The 17,862-nt window shown below is 46.8% G+C and overlaps 2 protein-coding genes across 2 annotated transcripts in view; both read left to right on the top strand.

Moving 5' to 3' along the window:
• lmo7a (LIM domain 7a) overlaps nt 1-17,862 on the top strand; it is a 46,073-nt gene that overhangs the window by 17,796 nt on the left and 10,415 nt on the right. The window contains exons 5-15 of the mRNA XM_076081877.1: nt 3,479-3,509; nt 4,620-4,733; nt 5,667-5,886; nt 6,620-6,869; nt 11,426-11,455; nt 12,275-12,389; nt 13,263-13,399; nt 13,910-14,558; nt 15,005-15,256; nt 15,704-15,818; nt 16,994-17,155. Coding sequence (XP_075937992.1) covers nt 3,479-3,509; nt 4,620-4,733; nt 5,667-5,886; nt 6,620-6,869; nt 11,426-11,455; nt 12,275-12,389; nt 13,263-13,399; nt 13,910-14,558; nt 15,005-15,256; nt 15,704-15,818; nt 16,994-17,155 — 2,075 coding nt within the window. The remainder of the gene's footprint in view (nt 1-3,478; nt 3,510-4,619; nt 4,734-5,666; nt 5,887-6,619; nt 6,870-11,425; nt 11,456-12,274; nt 12,390-13,262; nt 13,400-13,909; nt 14,559-15,004; nt 15,257-15,703; nt 15,819-16,993; nt 17,156-17,862) is intronic.
• LOC142938651 (LIM domain only protein 7-like) lies at nt 7,049-9,910 on the top strand. The gene is made up of 4 exons (XM_076081965.1): nt 7,049-7,425; nt 7,873-8,193; nt 8,530-8,676; nt 9,058-9,910. Exons 1-4 carry the CDS (start codon nt 7,049-7,051, stop codon nt 9,908-9,910), a joined length of 1,698 nt encoding a protein of 565 aa, XP_075938080.1.

Below are 17,862 nucleotides of genomic sequence, written 5' to 3' on the forward strand. Positions count from 1 at the left end.
CGCTCACTGTGACAAAGTCTGAATGTTTTTGAGTGCATAGCGCAAAAGGAGAAAGAAGTGTCCCGTGTGTTAGTATTTGGGGTGTGGTTCACTGAGCTGGCACCACACGTTCTGGTTTGGTGGTTTAGTATGTGGCACTGCCGTCACTTCTTGTGGCAGATGGTGAAAGCAAACGAGCGATGATAGTGAAAGGCCAATAAAGTCTCCACACCACGGACACTGCCCTGGCTGTAAAAAAAAAAAAAAAAAAAAGGCCAATACAAGGGTTATAGTTGTGCTGCACAGAGCCTCACAGAGGCTGCAGTGTCTCTGATAAGTCCGCGCCACAATGATGCCCGACACCGTCTTCACCCACGGCTGATTCCTCTGTTCGAACTCTCCCTGTAGGTTTTATCAGGACTACCCGGTGAGAGCGGCTGGGTGTGTCTTTAAATCCAAACTATTTCGTTAGAATGAAAGGACGTGGGTGAAGGAGGTTGGTGAATGCTGCAGAGCAAGTGATCTTCATTGCAGAGGTATGCTTCTCACCACACATGCACACCCACTAATTTAGGGCTTTGGTGCCAGGTTTGTTTGTCTTTGGGATGTTGTTATTGTCTCAGAGCTGCCTCGATCTTGTTGGTGGCCGTGCATGGACGGAGACACATCCTGTGGTCTCCGTTCGGTCCACGCACAGAGACGTCACTTCACGCGGGACGTGATCGACTTAATGGGAAAGATCATTTACTTTGGCTCCTGTCATGAAGTTATTTGTCCAGCATTTGAATAGCGGCTAACGATTCATCGGCTGCATGTGTTTCTTTTTGTCTGGTTGGTTTGTACTGGCAGAACACACTCCTCAACTGCTTCAAGTCAAATGAAATCGTGTGTTTTGGCACAACAGATTCACGCAATTCAGTCGCCATACGACAAGAAAGAGGTAGAATATATAGTATAAGTTTAAATAATATACATTAGACACCTGTTTTCAAGTTATTATACAAAATGTGGTTTTCCTTAGTCTCTTAATAATTGATGCATCTGAAACTTGTGCATCTAATGTCGATTGATAGTGTAGCTGTCGTCCACCTGTGCTGCATCGTGTGGTTGTTTAGCACACAGCGAGTGGCTAACCCGCACAACTAATGGTGTCTTGTGCCGTTGCATCTCCTCCGGAGGTTAGAAGAAGAAGGATGTCCGTCACCCTTTGACATCGGCGAGAGAGCGCTGACGTGAAAGTCTGTGTCAGCATGCAGAGGGTGAGGCTCAGGGCTGATAGCTGGCTGGTTCATTTGTCACTGTACAGCAGGTTGGCTGATAGGAGTCAGCTGTAACCCATTTGTGCCCGCAACTGAAATGTTATCCAACATCCCACGTGCCCAAACAATAAATATAGTATGACGAGAATTGTGTGTATCTTAGATATTACAACTAGCGCAATCGAGTATTTGGGAATTCATAATGAGTTGAATATCAAAGATAGATGCAGTGTAACATTTTTTATTTAATAAACAAAAAGAAAGCTTTTTGCCTAATTTTTCAAGAATCCTGACTTTGACATTTGATAAAAGCAAATGTCAAATACATTTTGATAAAAGCATGATTTTTCACCCTGAAGTGAACCTTTTAAACCTGGAACAAAACAGACAGAATTACATCTTCACAAGGACTCTTGTTCTGAATCGGTTTGGCATGATATATATTATATTTCTTATAAATTCAGGCTTCCTTTCATGTGTGCAGGATACACAAACGCAAATGTCTTTCTTCTCCTTTGGGCACATTAAAGACCAAAAACCCAAAGTGGTTATTTGAATTGATAGTAAAAGTACTTCACTGAGGCTGCTCCTTGCCTGTACTCTCTGTGCAGAACTGTGTTTCATACTCGGATGACGTTCTGTCGATGACTGCGCTCAATCATATGAGCGCTCAGCTGATTTCAACAGTCCCGAGGCTCCTCTGGAGGCCTGAAAATATCCCTTTGTATATGTTTTCCCTTCAGTTCAGCTATCACCACTAGCCATAAATAAGCATTACGAGAAGCAGTGTGGTGGTAGATTTGGTATACAGCTCTTTTTATTTTCTGGATCTGGCCAGCGCTGCTATAATCTTAGGCTTTGTGACTGTGTTCCAAGCCACACAAGAGAGGGTATTTTTTGTTAGCCTCCCACCTCTTTTATTGGGCCTATAAATTTGCTGTATGCCAAATTGGTAACCGTCCATTTCAGTGTTCGCCTTTGGCAAATTAGGATTCGCACCCCTGACGATGACGCATACTGGTGAGAAAGTTGATCTGCTCCCATTCCCAGTGGTCTGTTGTATTTTATTATAGAATCCAATGTTTTTAATGTGAAATCTGACAAGTAACTATAGTTGTCAGATACATTTGGTGGAGTAAAGAAATACTGTAACAGGACTATATAAAGTAACAGGAAATGGAAATGCTTAAGTAAAGTACAAATGTCTTTAAAATAGTTCTGAAGTACTTTACTGAGTACTATATCAGACAATCACTTCAGTTGTCCCCATTTGACTGATTGAAATGATGTGCTCGATTATACGTCCTCGCTGTGTTTCCTCCTCCTGAACTTAGCGACCCATATGAACCTGACGTTATATTGACACGGCAGTCATCTCAGGTGTCGACGCCACACGTGCATCGCACTCTGAGCAGTTGCGCCGGTCGCACCGCATGCTGGGAAAGGGGTTGTGAGGAAATCCATGTGCTCAGGGGGAAGAGAGGCATACGTGACTTTTGTATTACCGCGTGATAGCAGGAATGTGTAGCGTGCAGAGCTGCAGAGGGGATGTATATCTCCCCCTGTCACCGTTATGGCCACTGTGTGCACTGTAGCTGTTTATTGACCTCTCTAAATAGACACTACGGTCACCTTAGGCGACAGGTACACAATGTGCATGAGAAAAAAAAAGGGAATATATCAGGCATGCAGGTTGACACTGTGAGTGTTGTTTGGTTTCACAGGAGCAAGATTGAGCTGAGAGTGATTTGCTGACTTGTCAGGTCAACTGTCAAACCCCAGAAATACGACTGAAATCCTGTATGAGCTGGGTAGCACGCGAGAGGCTCTGCTGCTCCAACAGTAGCGGTATTCAGCTAATAATCGTCAGTTATTAGCTGAATCGTTTGAAATCAGAAACAAAAACCCCTTTGTGCACCTAAGCTTTAACTATGTGTTTTTACATCCGCTTGATTGTGTGATTAGTGTAAAAATAAACGCACACCTAAAACACTTAATGGCTCATAATTATTATTTTGGAGGAATGCGTGTTTGGTTTCTCTCTCGGCCTCTGTGTTTTTGTTGTTGTGTGCGAGTGAGTGAAGGGCTGGCAGTAGGTCTGGATTGTGCTCTCACTTTCCAGCCCTTTCACCGCCCAACACAGAGACCCAACAAGCATGCCCTCTGTTCTTTTATTGTCACTTTCTCTCTCACACACACACAAACACACACACCTCTGTTTTCTGCCTTTTCTCTCGCAGGCATCAAGAGACCAACAGAAGGCTGAAAAATGTGAGTGGAGAAATATAACCTTTTGTTTTTGTTTTTGAAGAGCTTGATTTATTCAGAAATAATAAAACATAAAAGATAATTTAGCTTCAGTCCTGTTCAGGGTTCATTTTAAAGCCTTTTTACAGGTGTTAGCGAGTATATATATATATATATTCTGGAGTTGTGTAGTTAGAAAGAAGTGAGTTTACCTGACCTCTGTAGCTCCTCATCTGTACTCGGGGCTAGCAGCTGAAGGCTATATGCATTGTGGGTAATGTAGGAGCCAGGTTTTGAGAAGGAATAAGAATGTGTGGAATAAGAAATACGATATCTCTGCATCTGCTGCATCAATTATGATACTTTTTTTTTTTTTTAACAGTCCATCGTGAGTCTGACAATGCTATAGGTAGATAGATATAAATAATATATCTATGGAGTTCTTTTTAAAAAGGCACACTGTAGGGTTTGCATCAAATTGAAATGCTTTTATTCTACATCGCGAAATGTATTCATAATGACCAGGGTATTGTGACTGACAGGTTTTCATTCGGTAAATTTGAGATATATTGCAAGGTCTTATCTGTACGTTTGAAAAGTATCCTGAAAGGTATTAAATTACAAGATATAGTGTTTCATTTGCTCTTTTTGAGGGAATTTTTATCCCATAAATGTTTTATTAGTCATACACTTTTTGAAAAGTGAAAGCATAGTATTTCACATCACAGCTTCATCGTGTTTTATCAAACCCACATTATTTTCCCGCATGTGGCCGCGTGACACAAAACCAAAGAGCTGACGCGTCAGTTGGAAGCGTATCGTGTAAAAAGGGGACCAGCAAAACGTTGCAATATAATGATGCCTGTTTGTTTCAGTGCAGCACATTTACCTGCCCGGCCCGACACACAAACAGCAACAGAGTATTCTGGATGAGCCTGGAAACAAGAGCAGTGATATCACCTGGTGTCAGTGCGGCTAACTAACACAACAATCACCTGGCACAGAGCATTCATGGGCTGGGGTAGATGTAGAGCTCTGATCTGATGTACTATGTCTGGTAATGGTAGTGGGTTTTCCACCTATATTCCACATGTATGCTTTGTGTAAGAAGCTGTTTGTTTTCTTCTTCTCCAGGTGCTGATCGCCATTTACTGGCTTGGTAGAAGAGCTCAGTGTGACCGTTTCTATGATGGACCCTACCTGAATTTCAAGGCGTTCGAGGGCTTACTGGGCACAGCACTATACAAGGTAAAACAGTGGATCGTCATCCCATTGCTCACTCTAAGCTGTCTTATCCGTGTCGTCAGGAAACAAAAGCTTCATTTTCTCGTGGAAACCACATAAATCGTGAAGAAAATCCTCTTCTACAGCCACTGCTCAGTACGTTTCTGTGTCCTCCCCCGGTATGTACACTATGTGTGGAGGAATGGCTGTGAAAAGGTCGACGGGCCTCGGATTGCTGGCCTCTAAAACCAAAGCTACGTTAAGTCATAAATGACCCGATCCTCTGCCTCTGCTATTTCAAATCTTGCTTACAGCACGGTCGCACAGTCGGCTCATATTTGCAGGTGAAAATAGCTGCTTCTTCTCTTTGAAGGAGCCCGTTTCCTGCCCCCCTGCTCATTCCAGTGTTGAATTTGGCACTTTGCTCTCACATAGATTTAAAGGCGATGGTGCGCTAGTCCCCTATAATTTAATCTGACTGCAGGGGTTTTCAGTAATAGCAGTCGGTTACCGTGCCGTCTTGTACGTTTAGCTATGATAATCCAAGTTCAGTGGCGCGGGGTTAGGCCGGGTTTAGTTTGTGGACTTGTGTTGTCTGGTAGGATTCGGTGGATTAAGATCTGGAAAGCTTTTCAAGTTTTGGCTTGTTCGTAGCCATGCTAGTTAAAGTGGCTCCGGGGCTTGCTTATGTGTTCAAGAGCCATCAAAAATGTCTTCAGGCAGTAAACAGTCATCAACGGCACACGGTGCATGGCACCATTTGTTTTGACAGAGATGGCAGTGAATGCATCGTCTCTTATGGACAGTACTGGAGCATTTCCAGTCACTCAGTGTGCAGGAACGAGAGGTCAGACAGTGCAGACCTCTAACGCACCACACACACACACACACTGCTGAGCTAAATATTGTAATTGGCAGCCCATTATCTGACTGTGTGTGTGTGTGTGTATATGAAAGGCTCTGCAGGAATCGTCCAGTCAGAAAGGCGGCAACGTCAGAGACAGCGGTTTTGGAGACAGCTGGTGCTCAGAGCGAGAGGAGCTCTTCCAACTGAGAGAGGGAGGAGGAGGAGGAGGAGGAGGACACAGGAGAGACGACTCCCTGGACAGCTTGGACTCTTTGGGCTCCCGACCCCAGATCATCTCATCTGACACCACTCTTAAAGGCAGCAGCGAGGGTAAGAGACCTCGTGTGTTTGCATCTCTACACAAACATATCTGAATCTTCTGTTCTTCACCTCTCTCTTTTTTTAATCTAAAGCTGACTTTATGGCATTTAAGAGGTCAAAGCATGTTTTTGTCTTATCCCCATCACATCCTAGCTGCAGATTGTCATTTAAGTGTTCAGACTTTCTCAAATTTCATCTCTGTTCTGTCCAGAACTTCAAATATTTGTGAACTGGAAAGCTATGCTGCAAAGGAGCGAGAAAGTTGCCTCCCATTAGTGAAAACAAACACCTATTGCCATCTAGTGGTGTGCTCCTGAAAGTGAATGTTTTCAGTGAAAAAAGCACCCAAAGAAGGAGATGTATAACAACGACAAAAGCTTGTCTGCAATCTTGTTTCATGACAAAAAAAGTAGCATGCTTTGAGAGGTTGAAGTAGTGGTCAGTGATCTCAGAGTGGTCCCCCCCCCCCCCCCCCCCCCACACACGCTGCAGGACAGGGAAGTGAGACATTCCACAGCGGCTTGTAAATGAGGAGGCCTCCGTTCCCCACCCTGCACCCCTCTGTTACTCCTCCAGAGTCACGCCAGAACACACAACACGATCCCCCTCGCTCTTTTCTCTACTCTCCCCTCATTTCTCCTTTTTTACTTCTCCTCGTCTCCTCCATTTATTCTCCCACTTTATTTCTTTATTTCCCACAATCTGATTATTTACACCCCGTCCCACTCCGTCTCTGCCCCAGGTTGTTGCAGCGACACCAAGGCCGACTCCGTCGTCAGGATGGCCGAGAACAAGAGCGGTCTCAGTTACCGCCGGTCAGTAACCCTCACGCCCAAGGCCAGCTCCCAGTTTAACCAGTTCCTGCCCACTAAAGACAAACCCTCGGCCTACGTGCCCGCTCCGCTGAGGAAGAAGCGGGCCGAGCGCAATGAGGACAGCCGGCGCAGCTGGGCCAACCCCACGTACACGGAGGAGGAAGCCACACTCACCAGGTACTGTGACACACACCAGTGAATGCTTTGATTGTGTTTGAAGGTGCTGTTTCATTTGATTCCTCTTTCTTTTCTTAAAAGCAAAGTAACACAAAGTGTTCACACACAAAGTGCTGTGCTTCAAAGTTGACCCTGTCTCCTTTCCCATCATGTGGGTGATTGTGGTGCTGTTGTGTTGAATGGTCGACGTTGGTTGTGTACCGGTGTTGTCTTTAATTTTCCTGTGGAGCGGCGACCTCAGTGAAACAAGGCTTTCCTCCGACGGCCACGGCAACGGCCAGGCGTCCCAGAGCGCCTCGCCAGCGGCTCATCTGCAGTGGGCCTACGAGTACCAGAGCGGCAGCGACTCGGACGCAGACCGACCGGACCCGGACCTCGTCCTGGATGACCTCGCCAGCAGACGCTTCCACAGCCCCTCCCCGGCTCCTCCCACCAACTTTGCCGTGCCCGTCAGTCCCCTGGTGGCGGGACGGGCGCCTGGGGCCAGCAGGGGCCCCTGGCCTAAGGTCACTATGACTCCCAATGTTGCCCCTCAACAGAATGTGACCGGCCTCAGGTCAGAGAACATGAAGCAACTGTGTGACTTTGATGTGCCTGCCTGATGAGAGCGAACTAGAGCGCTTCTCTTACCCTCAGTTTGCATGGTTGATTGTAACCATGAGCAACGCCCTTGGTTGTAGTGTGCTGCCTCTAACAGAGCTCTGTACTCGCCTGAAAGTTGGTTTCTGTTTGACTTGTTTTGAGATTTATTTGCTGCAGCACGTCCTTTTTTTTTTTGCGTCTCCTGAATTTGATGAGCTTGGAGGAGTGATTTGGCGACATTAACTCCTCAAATCAATTTTTTGCCTCTTTTACAGCTTGGTTTTTGAGCTTGCGTTTGGTTTGCTAATCCTTGCGTCATCTCATTTGAGGTTGTTTGGCAACTCTTTGCGTGACTGGCGTGCTGTGCTGCTGCCGAATATAGCCTTTTTGACACGTGTGATTGGCTGTCTCCCTCGAGCAGCAGCGGCGGCGTCAACAGTGGGGGTGTGCGGCCCCCCCGGCAGGTCACCGTGAGGGTGGACCACCGCCGGCCCTTGTCCGCGGACAGCCTGTTCAGGGAGATTTACGACGACTCCGAGGACGAGGACGACGAGGTGGGCTACGCTGACCCCGTCCAGGATGACCTCTACTCCCGCAAGATGGGCGTCAATCCCCAGCCCGTGGCCAAAGTGCATGACAAGTTCTTGCCAAAGTTCTGGACGCCCGAAGAAGATGTTCACATACAGAAGATCAAACTGGGCTCTCAGAGGAGACCCTGGTACAAGAAGATGCAAGGCTTCAGGTGTGTGAGGACGTTGAAATCAATCATGGAATTCTCTCATATATATACCTACTTTATTACATTTGACAGAGTAGCAATACGGATAAAATGCATTCCCTTCTTCTTGCACAATCTTTTTTTTCTTTTCCACTTTGCAATTATTGCATGCCAATTTAACCTTTTTAGATCCTACGATTCTGTCATTCACTGCATTTCCTGTACAGATTCCTCCCACTTACTTTTCCTTTCTCCTCTCCTGCCATCACCTCCTATCTCTCCCCCCCCCCCTCCCTTTTACTCTCTCTCTGCTCCTGTTCTCCCTTTCTCTTCGTTCCACCCCGCCGTCCTTGGCTGTAGCTATAAGAAGTCGGGCTCTTCGTCGGACGATTCCGACTGTGACGTCAGCCCTTGGCTCTCCTCTGCCCGCTCTCCCTCCGGCCCCTCCCCCTCTCACCCCCACACGCACGAGGCCTCGGCTCGCGCCACCCTTGTTGTGGGGAAAAGGTCCATACAGCTGCATGGTTGTGACAATGACGGGATGTTTTAGAGCATCCACATTTCAAAAGAAGGAATATGATTGGCCCCTGTTGGGGCTCACGACCTGCTTTCTAATATACTAATGATAATATATAGTATATATTATATACTGTCGAGGTTGCCCTAACACACTTTATAAAGCACTTCGCTTGCACCGACCTTTGTAGAAAATAGGCTGTAACTCAGCTTTATGCTATTTTTATTCGGCTATTCCAGTGATGGCAGTTAGCGTCGCAGTTTTATTTATCACCAGAGTGATCCTGATTTGATCAACATCTGTTTGAATCAAATATCAGCACTATGGCAGCGTGATGTATCTCTTCCTCCTTTTCTTGCTCTTTGATCCAGTTCACATGCACTCATCACCTCTCTGTCCTTCTCTCTCCTTCTGCCCAACCCCTGCAGTCCTCGCTTTCAAGCACACACTCTCCCACACCTCCCCGAGATACAGCCCCCCTTGTTAATGACCCCCCCTCTGGCGTTTGCCCCAGTGGACCCCGCCTCTGGGCCCAGACTGGTCAAATGTGAGCGGTGGCCCCTCCTGGGGCGCCAAGACCCCCGCGAGCCCCCGGACCCCTTCGATTATGAGAGCATTTCCCCCGACCTGGAGAACGACGACATGTTCACCAGGCGAACCCTGGCCTTCCAGTCCAACACGGACATGGCCATGATAAAGACCCAGCTGTCGGCCAACCGCCGTCCCTACTCGTCAGAGCCGCAGCTCAACATCGTCACCCAGCGGCACGGCAGCGCCAGCGACGATGAGAACCACTACCCCGATATCGAGCAGGACGACGTGGTCTATCGCAAGGAGAAAACCCAGCAGGCTCAGCAACAGCGGCCTCTCTCGGGAGCACCGGACAACTACGCCCCCATGCCCGTCCCGGAGCCGTGGGCTCTGCCTCCCGATCTCAAGGCCAGACTCCTGTGCCCCCCGTGTCCTCTGACCCGGGAGGCAGCAGCACATAAACCGAATCAGGCTGAGGCGCGTCCTAAAACAGATGACATGCTCGTCCGGAAACTCTGTTCCGATCAGAGCCGGAGCTCACAGAGAGACCCGTCGGCCAGTCAGATGGTGCCCTCAGTGCCGTCCTCCTGCAGCGAAGGCGACCTGCAGAGAATGCAGGAGATCAGGGAAGCCAGTCGGCTGAGATACAAGAAGAGGCTCATGGTGGAGAGGCTGGCTGCTCTGAAGTTGTAAAGACAGATCATGCCTGTTAGTTCCTCCTGACTTTGTAGAGTGTGAAAACTCATTAGTGCCATTTCAGAATTGGAATATTTTCTTTCAGATAGGGAAGCGGTCCAGACTGCATGTCGATCCAACTTGTGAGCGACTGGTCTGAAGGCCATCTCTTCAAGCTCTTCTTTATGAAAACGAGTAGGTGCCTTCAGCATTCACTGGGTCTGTCACATAGACTGCAACGAAGGCACGGCAAGAGCTCTGAACATTTTCCTGTTTTAAATGTTTGTTGTTACCTCAAAATTGAAATTCTTTTTCCAGTCAATAAGAAACCGCAGTCAAAGTCCCGATGACATTGGTTGTGGTTTTTCTGCATGATGGAGGTATGGTTCATTTTATCATAGCAACACGTGGTATGTACATGCTGAGTGGATGGAGAGACTGTGCATGGAAACCTACCACTACTGTGTTTTTGAAGTGTGATTTTTGAACAAACACTATCAATATTGTTTGGTACATCATGAGCTCTGTTAAAGCAGACCTGAGTTCTGCATTTAGTCTTTGGTTTTGTTTTCCTGTCAGACCGAGTTTGCGTGTGAATGGAAAAAAAAAATACAAGCTTAATAAAGAAAATAAGAGACTTCGTGCTCTCGTGATGGAATGCGTGGCCATTTGTTGACCTCACCTAACACCTACAGTAACACGGACCTGTCCAGAGTTCAGTGTTGTTTTCCTCAGGAGAGGGAACTTCACACTGACATGTGAAGCTCCAAGTCCAGCAGCACGAGAGTGTGGAAAGGTTCAAGCCTGAGTAATATCCGAACATAGCGTCCTGAACACGCTTACAGCGCCGAGCTGGGCCGATTAGAAATGCAGTCGAGTCTGTTGAACCGATTTGGAAAAGCCTGTAGAAATTCCCCACGGCTCCGAGAGAAGATGCGACTCGTGGACTCCATGGTAACCTGAACACAAATCTGTACTGCAGCGTTTGCACATGAACAGACACACACACACAAGCACGCACAAAGCAACCATTTAACCTGAGTCAAGGCCATCTGGATTTACTTCACTTCCATATGTTAAAGCTGCGTGACCAGTGACATCATGTTGGAGTCTCCAGAAAGGCAGCATTGTTTAGAGACATGCATGTCTGCACAACTCCCCATACAAATGTCAGGGAAAGGAAAGTTGGTGCTGTAAGCGCACGATATACACACCTTTAAAGGGACAGTTCACCCCAGAATCAAAGATGATTTAGGCTGTAGTGCAAGTAAGAGTAAAATATGTATCTTTGATTTTGGGGTGAACTGTACTTTTAAACTCTAACCTCTTCAGTGTATGAAGTGAAAACCAGCCGCGTCATATTTTAGCTGGGTTCACATACATTTGTGGCCCCACACCAGCTGGTGGGGGATGATCCGGTCTGAGAGTGACTAATCGCAGCTCTTGACCGGGCCACTCTCACACACTCGCTGTCAAAGGCTCCCTCCACAGAAATGTGACTTTGTCTGTGTTTGGCTCTCTCCGGTTCCCCAGACAGCAGCAAGCGCAAGAGAGTATCGACGGGTGAGTTGATGCGGGCTCCCAGGGATGTGGCACGTTTGCATTCACTCTGGCCCCCCATGCAGTTGCACCTTGCTAGCCCCCCCCCCCCGCCCCCTTGCTTTTGTGCTGCTGCTCTCACTCACCGGCTGCTGAATGCTGACACACAACACAGTGCATTGTTTGGCACAGGGCCAAGTTCAGGGGCGTGTGTGTGTGTGGAGGGGGGGGGGGGGTTGGTGCTCCACAAAGCTCTATTGACAAAGCAACAAAGTGAAAAGATGCACACAGTAGCAATAAGCTGGGTCATCCACCTAAACTCTAGCGCGTCCCAGTGAGAGTTCTGACTGAGCGCTAGTCTGTCCACACTGATAGAGTGTGAGACATGTACGTCTCAACAGCTAAGAGAGGACAAAGAGTGCATTTTTCTGAAGGCTGTGAGTGACTCTGCTCTTTTTGCATGACGGGGGAGCGCTGTGATACATGTTACTAACACACTTAGCTTACGTTTATTTATTTTTGTGTGGGTGACCCGTGTGCTGTGTTTGCAAACTAACACCTGGTTACAGGTTAAAGGTCTAATCCGACTTATTTTCAGCATCAGCATCCAAACATATGGACGGGAGGTAAAAGGTGGAAATTATTTTTGACTTGAACTTTGGTGTGTTTTTTTACTGTTTATTTGACACAACAGTCATGCATGCAATCTTTGCTAACTTTTTTTTTTTTACCTTGTAAAGCTTCTGCCGGGATATACAAACTAAACGTCCCATCCACCTCTCACTTGAGCTGCTGATGCTCAAGGACTTTTTTGAAAACTCTCTTAACTCTTTCTGTCCACAGGAGTAAATCAACAAGCGATATCCAGGTGGACCCCAACATTGTCCAGCAGTCTCGCTACGAGGAGCTGCAGAAGCACCGCGAGCAGAGAAAGGACACTGAGGATCAGTGGCAGGATGTGAGTAAATAATATGTCTGCTCGAGGTCCGCCATCCCTACATTCTTGTTTTACAAATCAAGACAATCTGACTCTGGCAGGAAAAGAGTTTTGTTCCCAACTCAGAAGTGAAAGGTGAGCATGTGATCTGAAGGATCCGTGCGGCAATCAGGAGAGCAGGTGTTGTGGTGCAGAATGTGGCCTGCAGGGTAAAAAGAGAGCTGCTCAGAGAGAAGCCAGAGACGGAAGCTGACATTGATTGGTGCAGCGCTGCCCTCTGGCTATGGACTGTCCTCATTTCCAAATCAGTGTTTGTGGCAGGAAACACCACTTCCTGTAAATACTAACGATATGATTCATGTGGGGCCGTTTTTATGATGTAATATGGACAGATGATGTAAGACAGAGACCCTGGAATGAAAACAAATACATTAATCCATGTAAAGCTGACTTGAGGGTACAGGTTAATCCTGGAAAATGATTTTCAAAGGGCAGCGGTGCTCCAATTTTAAACACCATCAATGCATCACAAGCGCTCAATTTGTAGGTGGATAAATTAAGAGTGATAAAAAGTTGTCCATGTTTGTGTGACTTGCTGTGACAGTCAGCAGTCTGATTGGTGTCATTGGCAATATAATCGAGTCTTAAAGCAGCATTTAGGTCACACAGTCCCCAATACACAGGGGAGGTGAGCCGGGAGGAGCCTAAAGCACACAAATAGAACACCTTCAAATGTAGTCCATTCTGAGTGGGTTTTCTCTCCTTCTCAACTTCCCTCCCTCCCAGCTGTACAGTCAGCCACGCAACACAACCGCTCTGCTTTTATCCAGATCTAAGTTTTAACTGTTGCAAAAATGGTGCATGAGGTTAGACGGGCTTCCTTTTTCTCTACAGGACCTGAGCAAATGGAAGAACAGGCGCAGGAGTGTCAACTCTGATATAGTGAAGAAGAAAGAGGAGAGGGAGAAAACAGAGGAGAGCACGTCCAGCAGCAGAAGATCCAAGACCTTCAAGGAGATGCAAGAGGAGAGGTAAGAGAAAACACCTTGATCACATAATCTATCGGTAGATTGATATTTTTATTTTCTTATCCTGTTTTTTTTACCCAAAAAAGCAACACCTGCTTAATTTGTTCCTCTTCTACACCTTTTTTTTTTGACCCTCGGAGGGGGATCCTTTGCTGAAGTAATAGAATAAAAGGTGTGCATGAGACGTTTTGGGCTATTAAACGCAGAGACTAGAGGATTGTTTGTGCAGGAGTGAATGAGGAGACTCTCTGTAATTGTGCCTTCAGTCAATGTGAAAGTGTAATCTAATGACGGCTTACAACCTGCCTCCCCCTTCTTTGCCCCACCCCTCTTTTCAACCCTTTTCTTTTCCTCCCTGACACTCACTCCCCTTCCTGTCACTTGTACCCTTCATCTTCCTAAATTGCATCCCTTTCCACCCTTGTCTTTAATTTCACCCATCACTGTCCACTTTTTTCCCCCTCCTATTTCCCCTCCTCATCCCATCCTTCTGCTCCTGTGTCCGGTCCTCAGAGAAAATAAAGGAAAAAACAGCGTTGGTGGTCGCATTGGATCTCTGTCTTACCTGGACGGCGAAGACGTATTTGACAAACCCGTCATTTCTCCTCGTACCCGAGCCCTCCCCGCCAGGAGCTACACCATTGACACTCCTTACTATTCTTCTGAATCCCCGGAGCCTCCTCGGAAAGAGGACAAACCCCCCTCCGCCTCCCTGACTACTGGCAGGGCCGCTTCCCCTCCCACCTCACAGGGAGTTGACACTGTGGACAGTCCTGCAGGCAGCGACGCCACCACCATCACTCCCACCAGCCGCAGCTTTTTCCACAGGTCCCGATCTCCGGCAGCAGCAGCACCTTCACTGAGTTCAGTCTCAGAACGCACCGGCACAGTCAAGGCAGTGGAGACTGCGGCCGCCGTCTCCTCCTCAAGCTCCCAGCAAAAGTTGCCCGAGCCGAGGCGCCCATTGTCGGGAGCACAGACTGAGGCGGGGGCCCCCTCCTCCGGTTCTCTGTACAAACAACGACCACAGCCCAGCTCAATGGAACCCAAGCCTCCCGGGGTGTCTCGGGTTTCTGCCTCCCTCCCCAGGAGCTACCAGAGACCGGATAGCACGCGCCTGACCTCGGTTGTCGCGCCACGGCCTCTTCCCCGACCCTTTACAGTGAGTACTTGATCATTCTAAATACAAACTACCAGTGCAGCACAAGGTGACTGAAGGACATCTAGAGAGTCTTTGTTTGGCAGTAAGAAATCTTTTGCCTTGTTGTTCAGGTGTTTTGAGGGCATCGATGTTACCCAAGAGTCCGATCTGATTACTGTACTTTATGAATAATAGATGAAACTAGTGTTTTTATAATGCTAACTCAGCTGCCAGAGCTGCTATTTTAGGCCTCCATCACATTCATTACTGTCACAGTTTCATCAGATCAGTTAGTGACTTTCAGGTAAAGATTATGAAATAGTTTCATGCTCAGTTAGAGAGTTGACCCCCCCCATTCCCTCCATTATCAGCATTTTATAAACGGCCCTGTGCCGTTGAATTCATTTTACATTATCTCAAAGACTCAAAGTGTGCATCCTTTGACCATCTGGATTCACCTTGGACAGGTGGAACCCCAGAAGCGCGTCAACGGCGACGCCGTCGCTCCCAAGAAATCGGCGGTGCCGAGCCGCTATCACCAGTTCATGACCTCTGAGGACGAGCATCAGTCTCATTCCAGCTCGGCCCACAGCACCGAGGACGAGGAGGAGGAGGAGGAGGAGGAAGACAAGACCACGATGAAGACTGTCTCACCCGTCCCTCCTCAGGTCAAGACCGAAGCCCCACTCAGTCCTGTTCCAGCCAAAGAAGCCAGCCAGGTAGTCACGTTACCTGCTGTGGATAAAACCGATCAGCTTGTATATTGACGAGTGGGGATTGTTAAACACATTTTATTTATGACTGACAATGTGAACAGTCACTGAATGTGTCTGGCTTTCTGGTAAATAAGTAGTGAACCCAAATGCGTCATTAAATCAGATTTTCATTCTTTTTCTATTCTCAATTTAAAGATTGCTTAAAAATAATAGAATAATGCAACCCAGAAATGAAAGAATAGCAACAGGTTGGCATTTAATCAACAGCCATAAATGATTAATGCAAGGCTTTCTTGCCAAAGCAGACCTGCGTACCCTCAGACAACACAACCTGACACAGCGATCTCCGCAGCGATGGAAAGTCAGGAACACATTCCTTTATTTGGTGTCGTTTTTTTTGTGTTTTGAGTTCGCCTCTACTCACCTGTGTTGCTCTGTTTGGTTTTCAAGGAGAACTACTGTGAGATGCGGATCAGCCTGAACCAGAAGCCCAACAGCAGCACAGACTTTGGCTTCCAGGCGGCGTGGGACTCGACAGGAGCTCGCATCACGTCCATCCAGCGAGGTAACAGCAGAGGCGTACCTTCAAACAAACAGGATATAAGCTTTATTCACCTTCCAGTATAATGCGTGCCGATGAGCCAAACTCGCAGCCTTAAACTCACAACATTCCCAGTGGTTCAAAGAAGAAGAAAAAAACATCAAACGGTCACATCTCACCTGATGTATTCACAGATACAGTACAGCAGTAATATTGGAAAGCAGTGCCCAGGCGCTGATATATATGACGGCCAGGCACTGCTGGATGGTTGTCAGCAGGTTTTCAAGTCCATTGCAGTGGCGTTGCCAGACCTATGTAGGGCAGCGTCTATCTGGGTCAGATCTGCTGGGTCTGAGCCTTTCTTTCTACTGAGCTTTCTCCACCTTCGCTCGTTTCTCATGTAATTTAGTGAGGTTTCACTAATACTCGTAACACCCCGCATCAATAGTCTAGCTTTGTCTCACCAGTTTCAACCTACAGTGTACTTGTCACGATGCATCATACTTTGTTTAATTTCAATTTGTATTTGTAAGGACAATGCACATGAACCACCATGTCTGTATATGTTAACCAGCTGGCAAATTGTTTAGCTGCAGTCCTTTGGTGAGATGTTTCAAAATCCAGTTAAGTGACATAAAGCGCTAAAAAATGACAAAAACTGCACGCATAAAGCAGGACGATGCAAAAGTACAATGACCTCATTCACGGTTCTGCACATGGAGCCGTGCAGTAAATGAGCCGTGCTGTTATTAACCACGTCATGCACGCATGAGCCATGCAGAGCAACGTAAAGACACACAGTCAAATGTTCACAACCAATAGTATTGATCTTAATATGATTAGTTGGTAGAAATATGAACATATATTCTGTCTTGTTTCACTTGGCGGTAGTGAAAAGTCAAGATGATGTAAAGGAAATGTTTGAAGAGGCAGTTTTTGAATTCCAGTAGCTTCCCGCACTGTTTAGTATCTGTTACACAAAATACACCGTCAATATTAACAACATTTGCATTTTTTGTCATTTAAATAATACAAATTAAAAACTTGAAGACAGATTTTTTTTGAAACTCGAATTAAAAAGTCTCATTGTCCAAAAACTTGATAATTTCTTGTAAATTCAATTTCACTGAAATGACTAAAACAACCGCTGCTTTGTGCAAGCATGACAGCTCTTATGAGTAATCCTCTGTCTCGTGCAGGCAGCCCGGCAGAGATGTGCCAGCTTCAGGTCGGGGACGAGGTGCTGACGGTGAACGGGCACAAGGTGGCAGAAATGAGCTACATCGACTGGAAGTCCTGCATGGAGGAGGCCCTGCAGGAGGGCAGTCTGATCATGGATATACGCCATCACGGCAGGAACAGTGAGTCATGTGAACGCTGTGTGTCTGAGCGCGTGCGTGTGTGTGAGTGTGTGTGTGTGTGTGTGTGTGTGTGTGTGTGTGTGTGTGTGTGTGTGTGTGTATGTGCGTGTGTGTGTGTGTGTGTGTGCGTGTGTGTGAGTGTGTGTGTGTGTGTTTGTTTGTTTGCGGGAGATTGAATTGAACCACTTTAAGGGTCACATTCCTGGACTGACAGCGCTGCTTATGCCGCTTGCGTTGCTAAACAGTTTTGACACTTTAAATTGGTCCGTAAACTATTGTGAAATCATCCATGAATGATTTCATGACAGCTAAGCAGTGAAGGACCTGTAATGTTTGTTTGTTTTCTCATCTGACGAGGGAAGACTTTGGTTTTTTTCCCTGTGTGCATTTTTCTTGTCCTGTTTTTCCTTTTTATTCCTACTGGTTGTTTCTTCTTCTTCTTCTTCTTCTTCTTCTTCTTCTTCCTCTTCTGCTTTTTCTCTCTTATCAGCATTCCTGTCTGTACGGTGTTTTCCTTGTGGAGACTTAACCCATCTCAGGGTCCACGGTCCCCTGAGTGCTGTTTGCACAGTGTTAGGTGTTAGTGTAACAGGCTTACTTGTTTCAACTACGTCAGTGTCTCCTTCCAAAAAAATATGAATAACCCACCCAGAGTAGCTGACTTGAGCTAACAGCCAGTACTTGTTCAAATAGTTTGGTGAGCCTGT

Source organism: Anarhichas minor, unplaced genomic scaffold (genome assembly GCF_050575085.1).
Source record: "Anarhichas minor isolate MPS153535 unplaced genomic scaffold, ASM5057508v1 ptg000087l, whole genome shotgun sequence".
Classification (NCBI taxonomy): Eukaryota; Metazoa; Chordata; class Actinopteri; order Perciformes; family Anarhichadidae; genus Anarhichas; species Anarhichas minor.

Coding starts and splice junctions, on each gene's coding strand:
- LOC142938651 (XM_076081965.1), top strand. CDS start 7,049: ATGGTCGACGTTGGTTGTGTACCGGTGTTGTCTTTAATTTTCCTGTGG. Junction 7,426..7,872: donor CAGAATGTGACCGGCCTCAG/GTCAGAGAACAT, acceptor TCCCTCGAGCAG/CAGCGGCGGCGTCAACAGTG. Junction 8,194..8,529: donor AAGAAGATGCAAGGCTTCAG/GTGTGTGAGGAC, acceptor CCTTGGCTGTAG/CTATAAGAAGTCGGGCTCTT.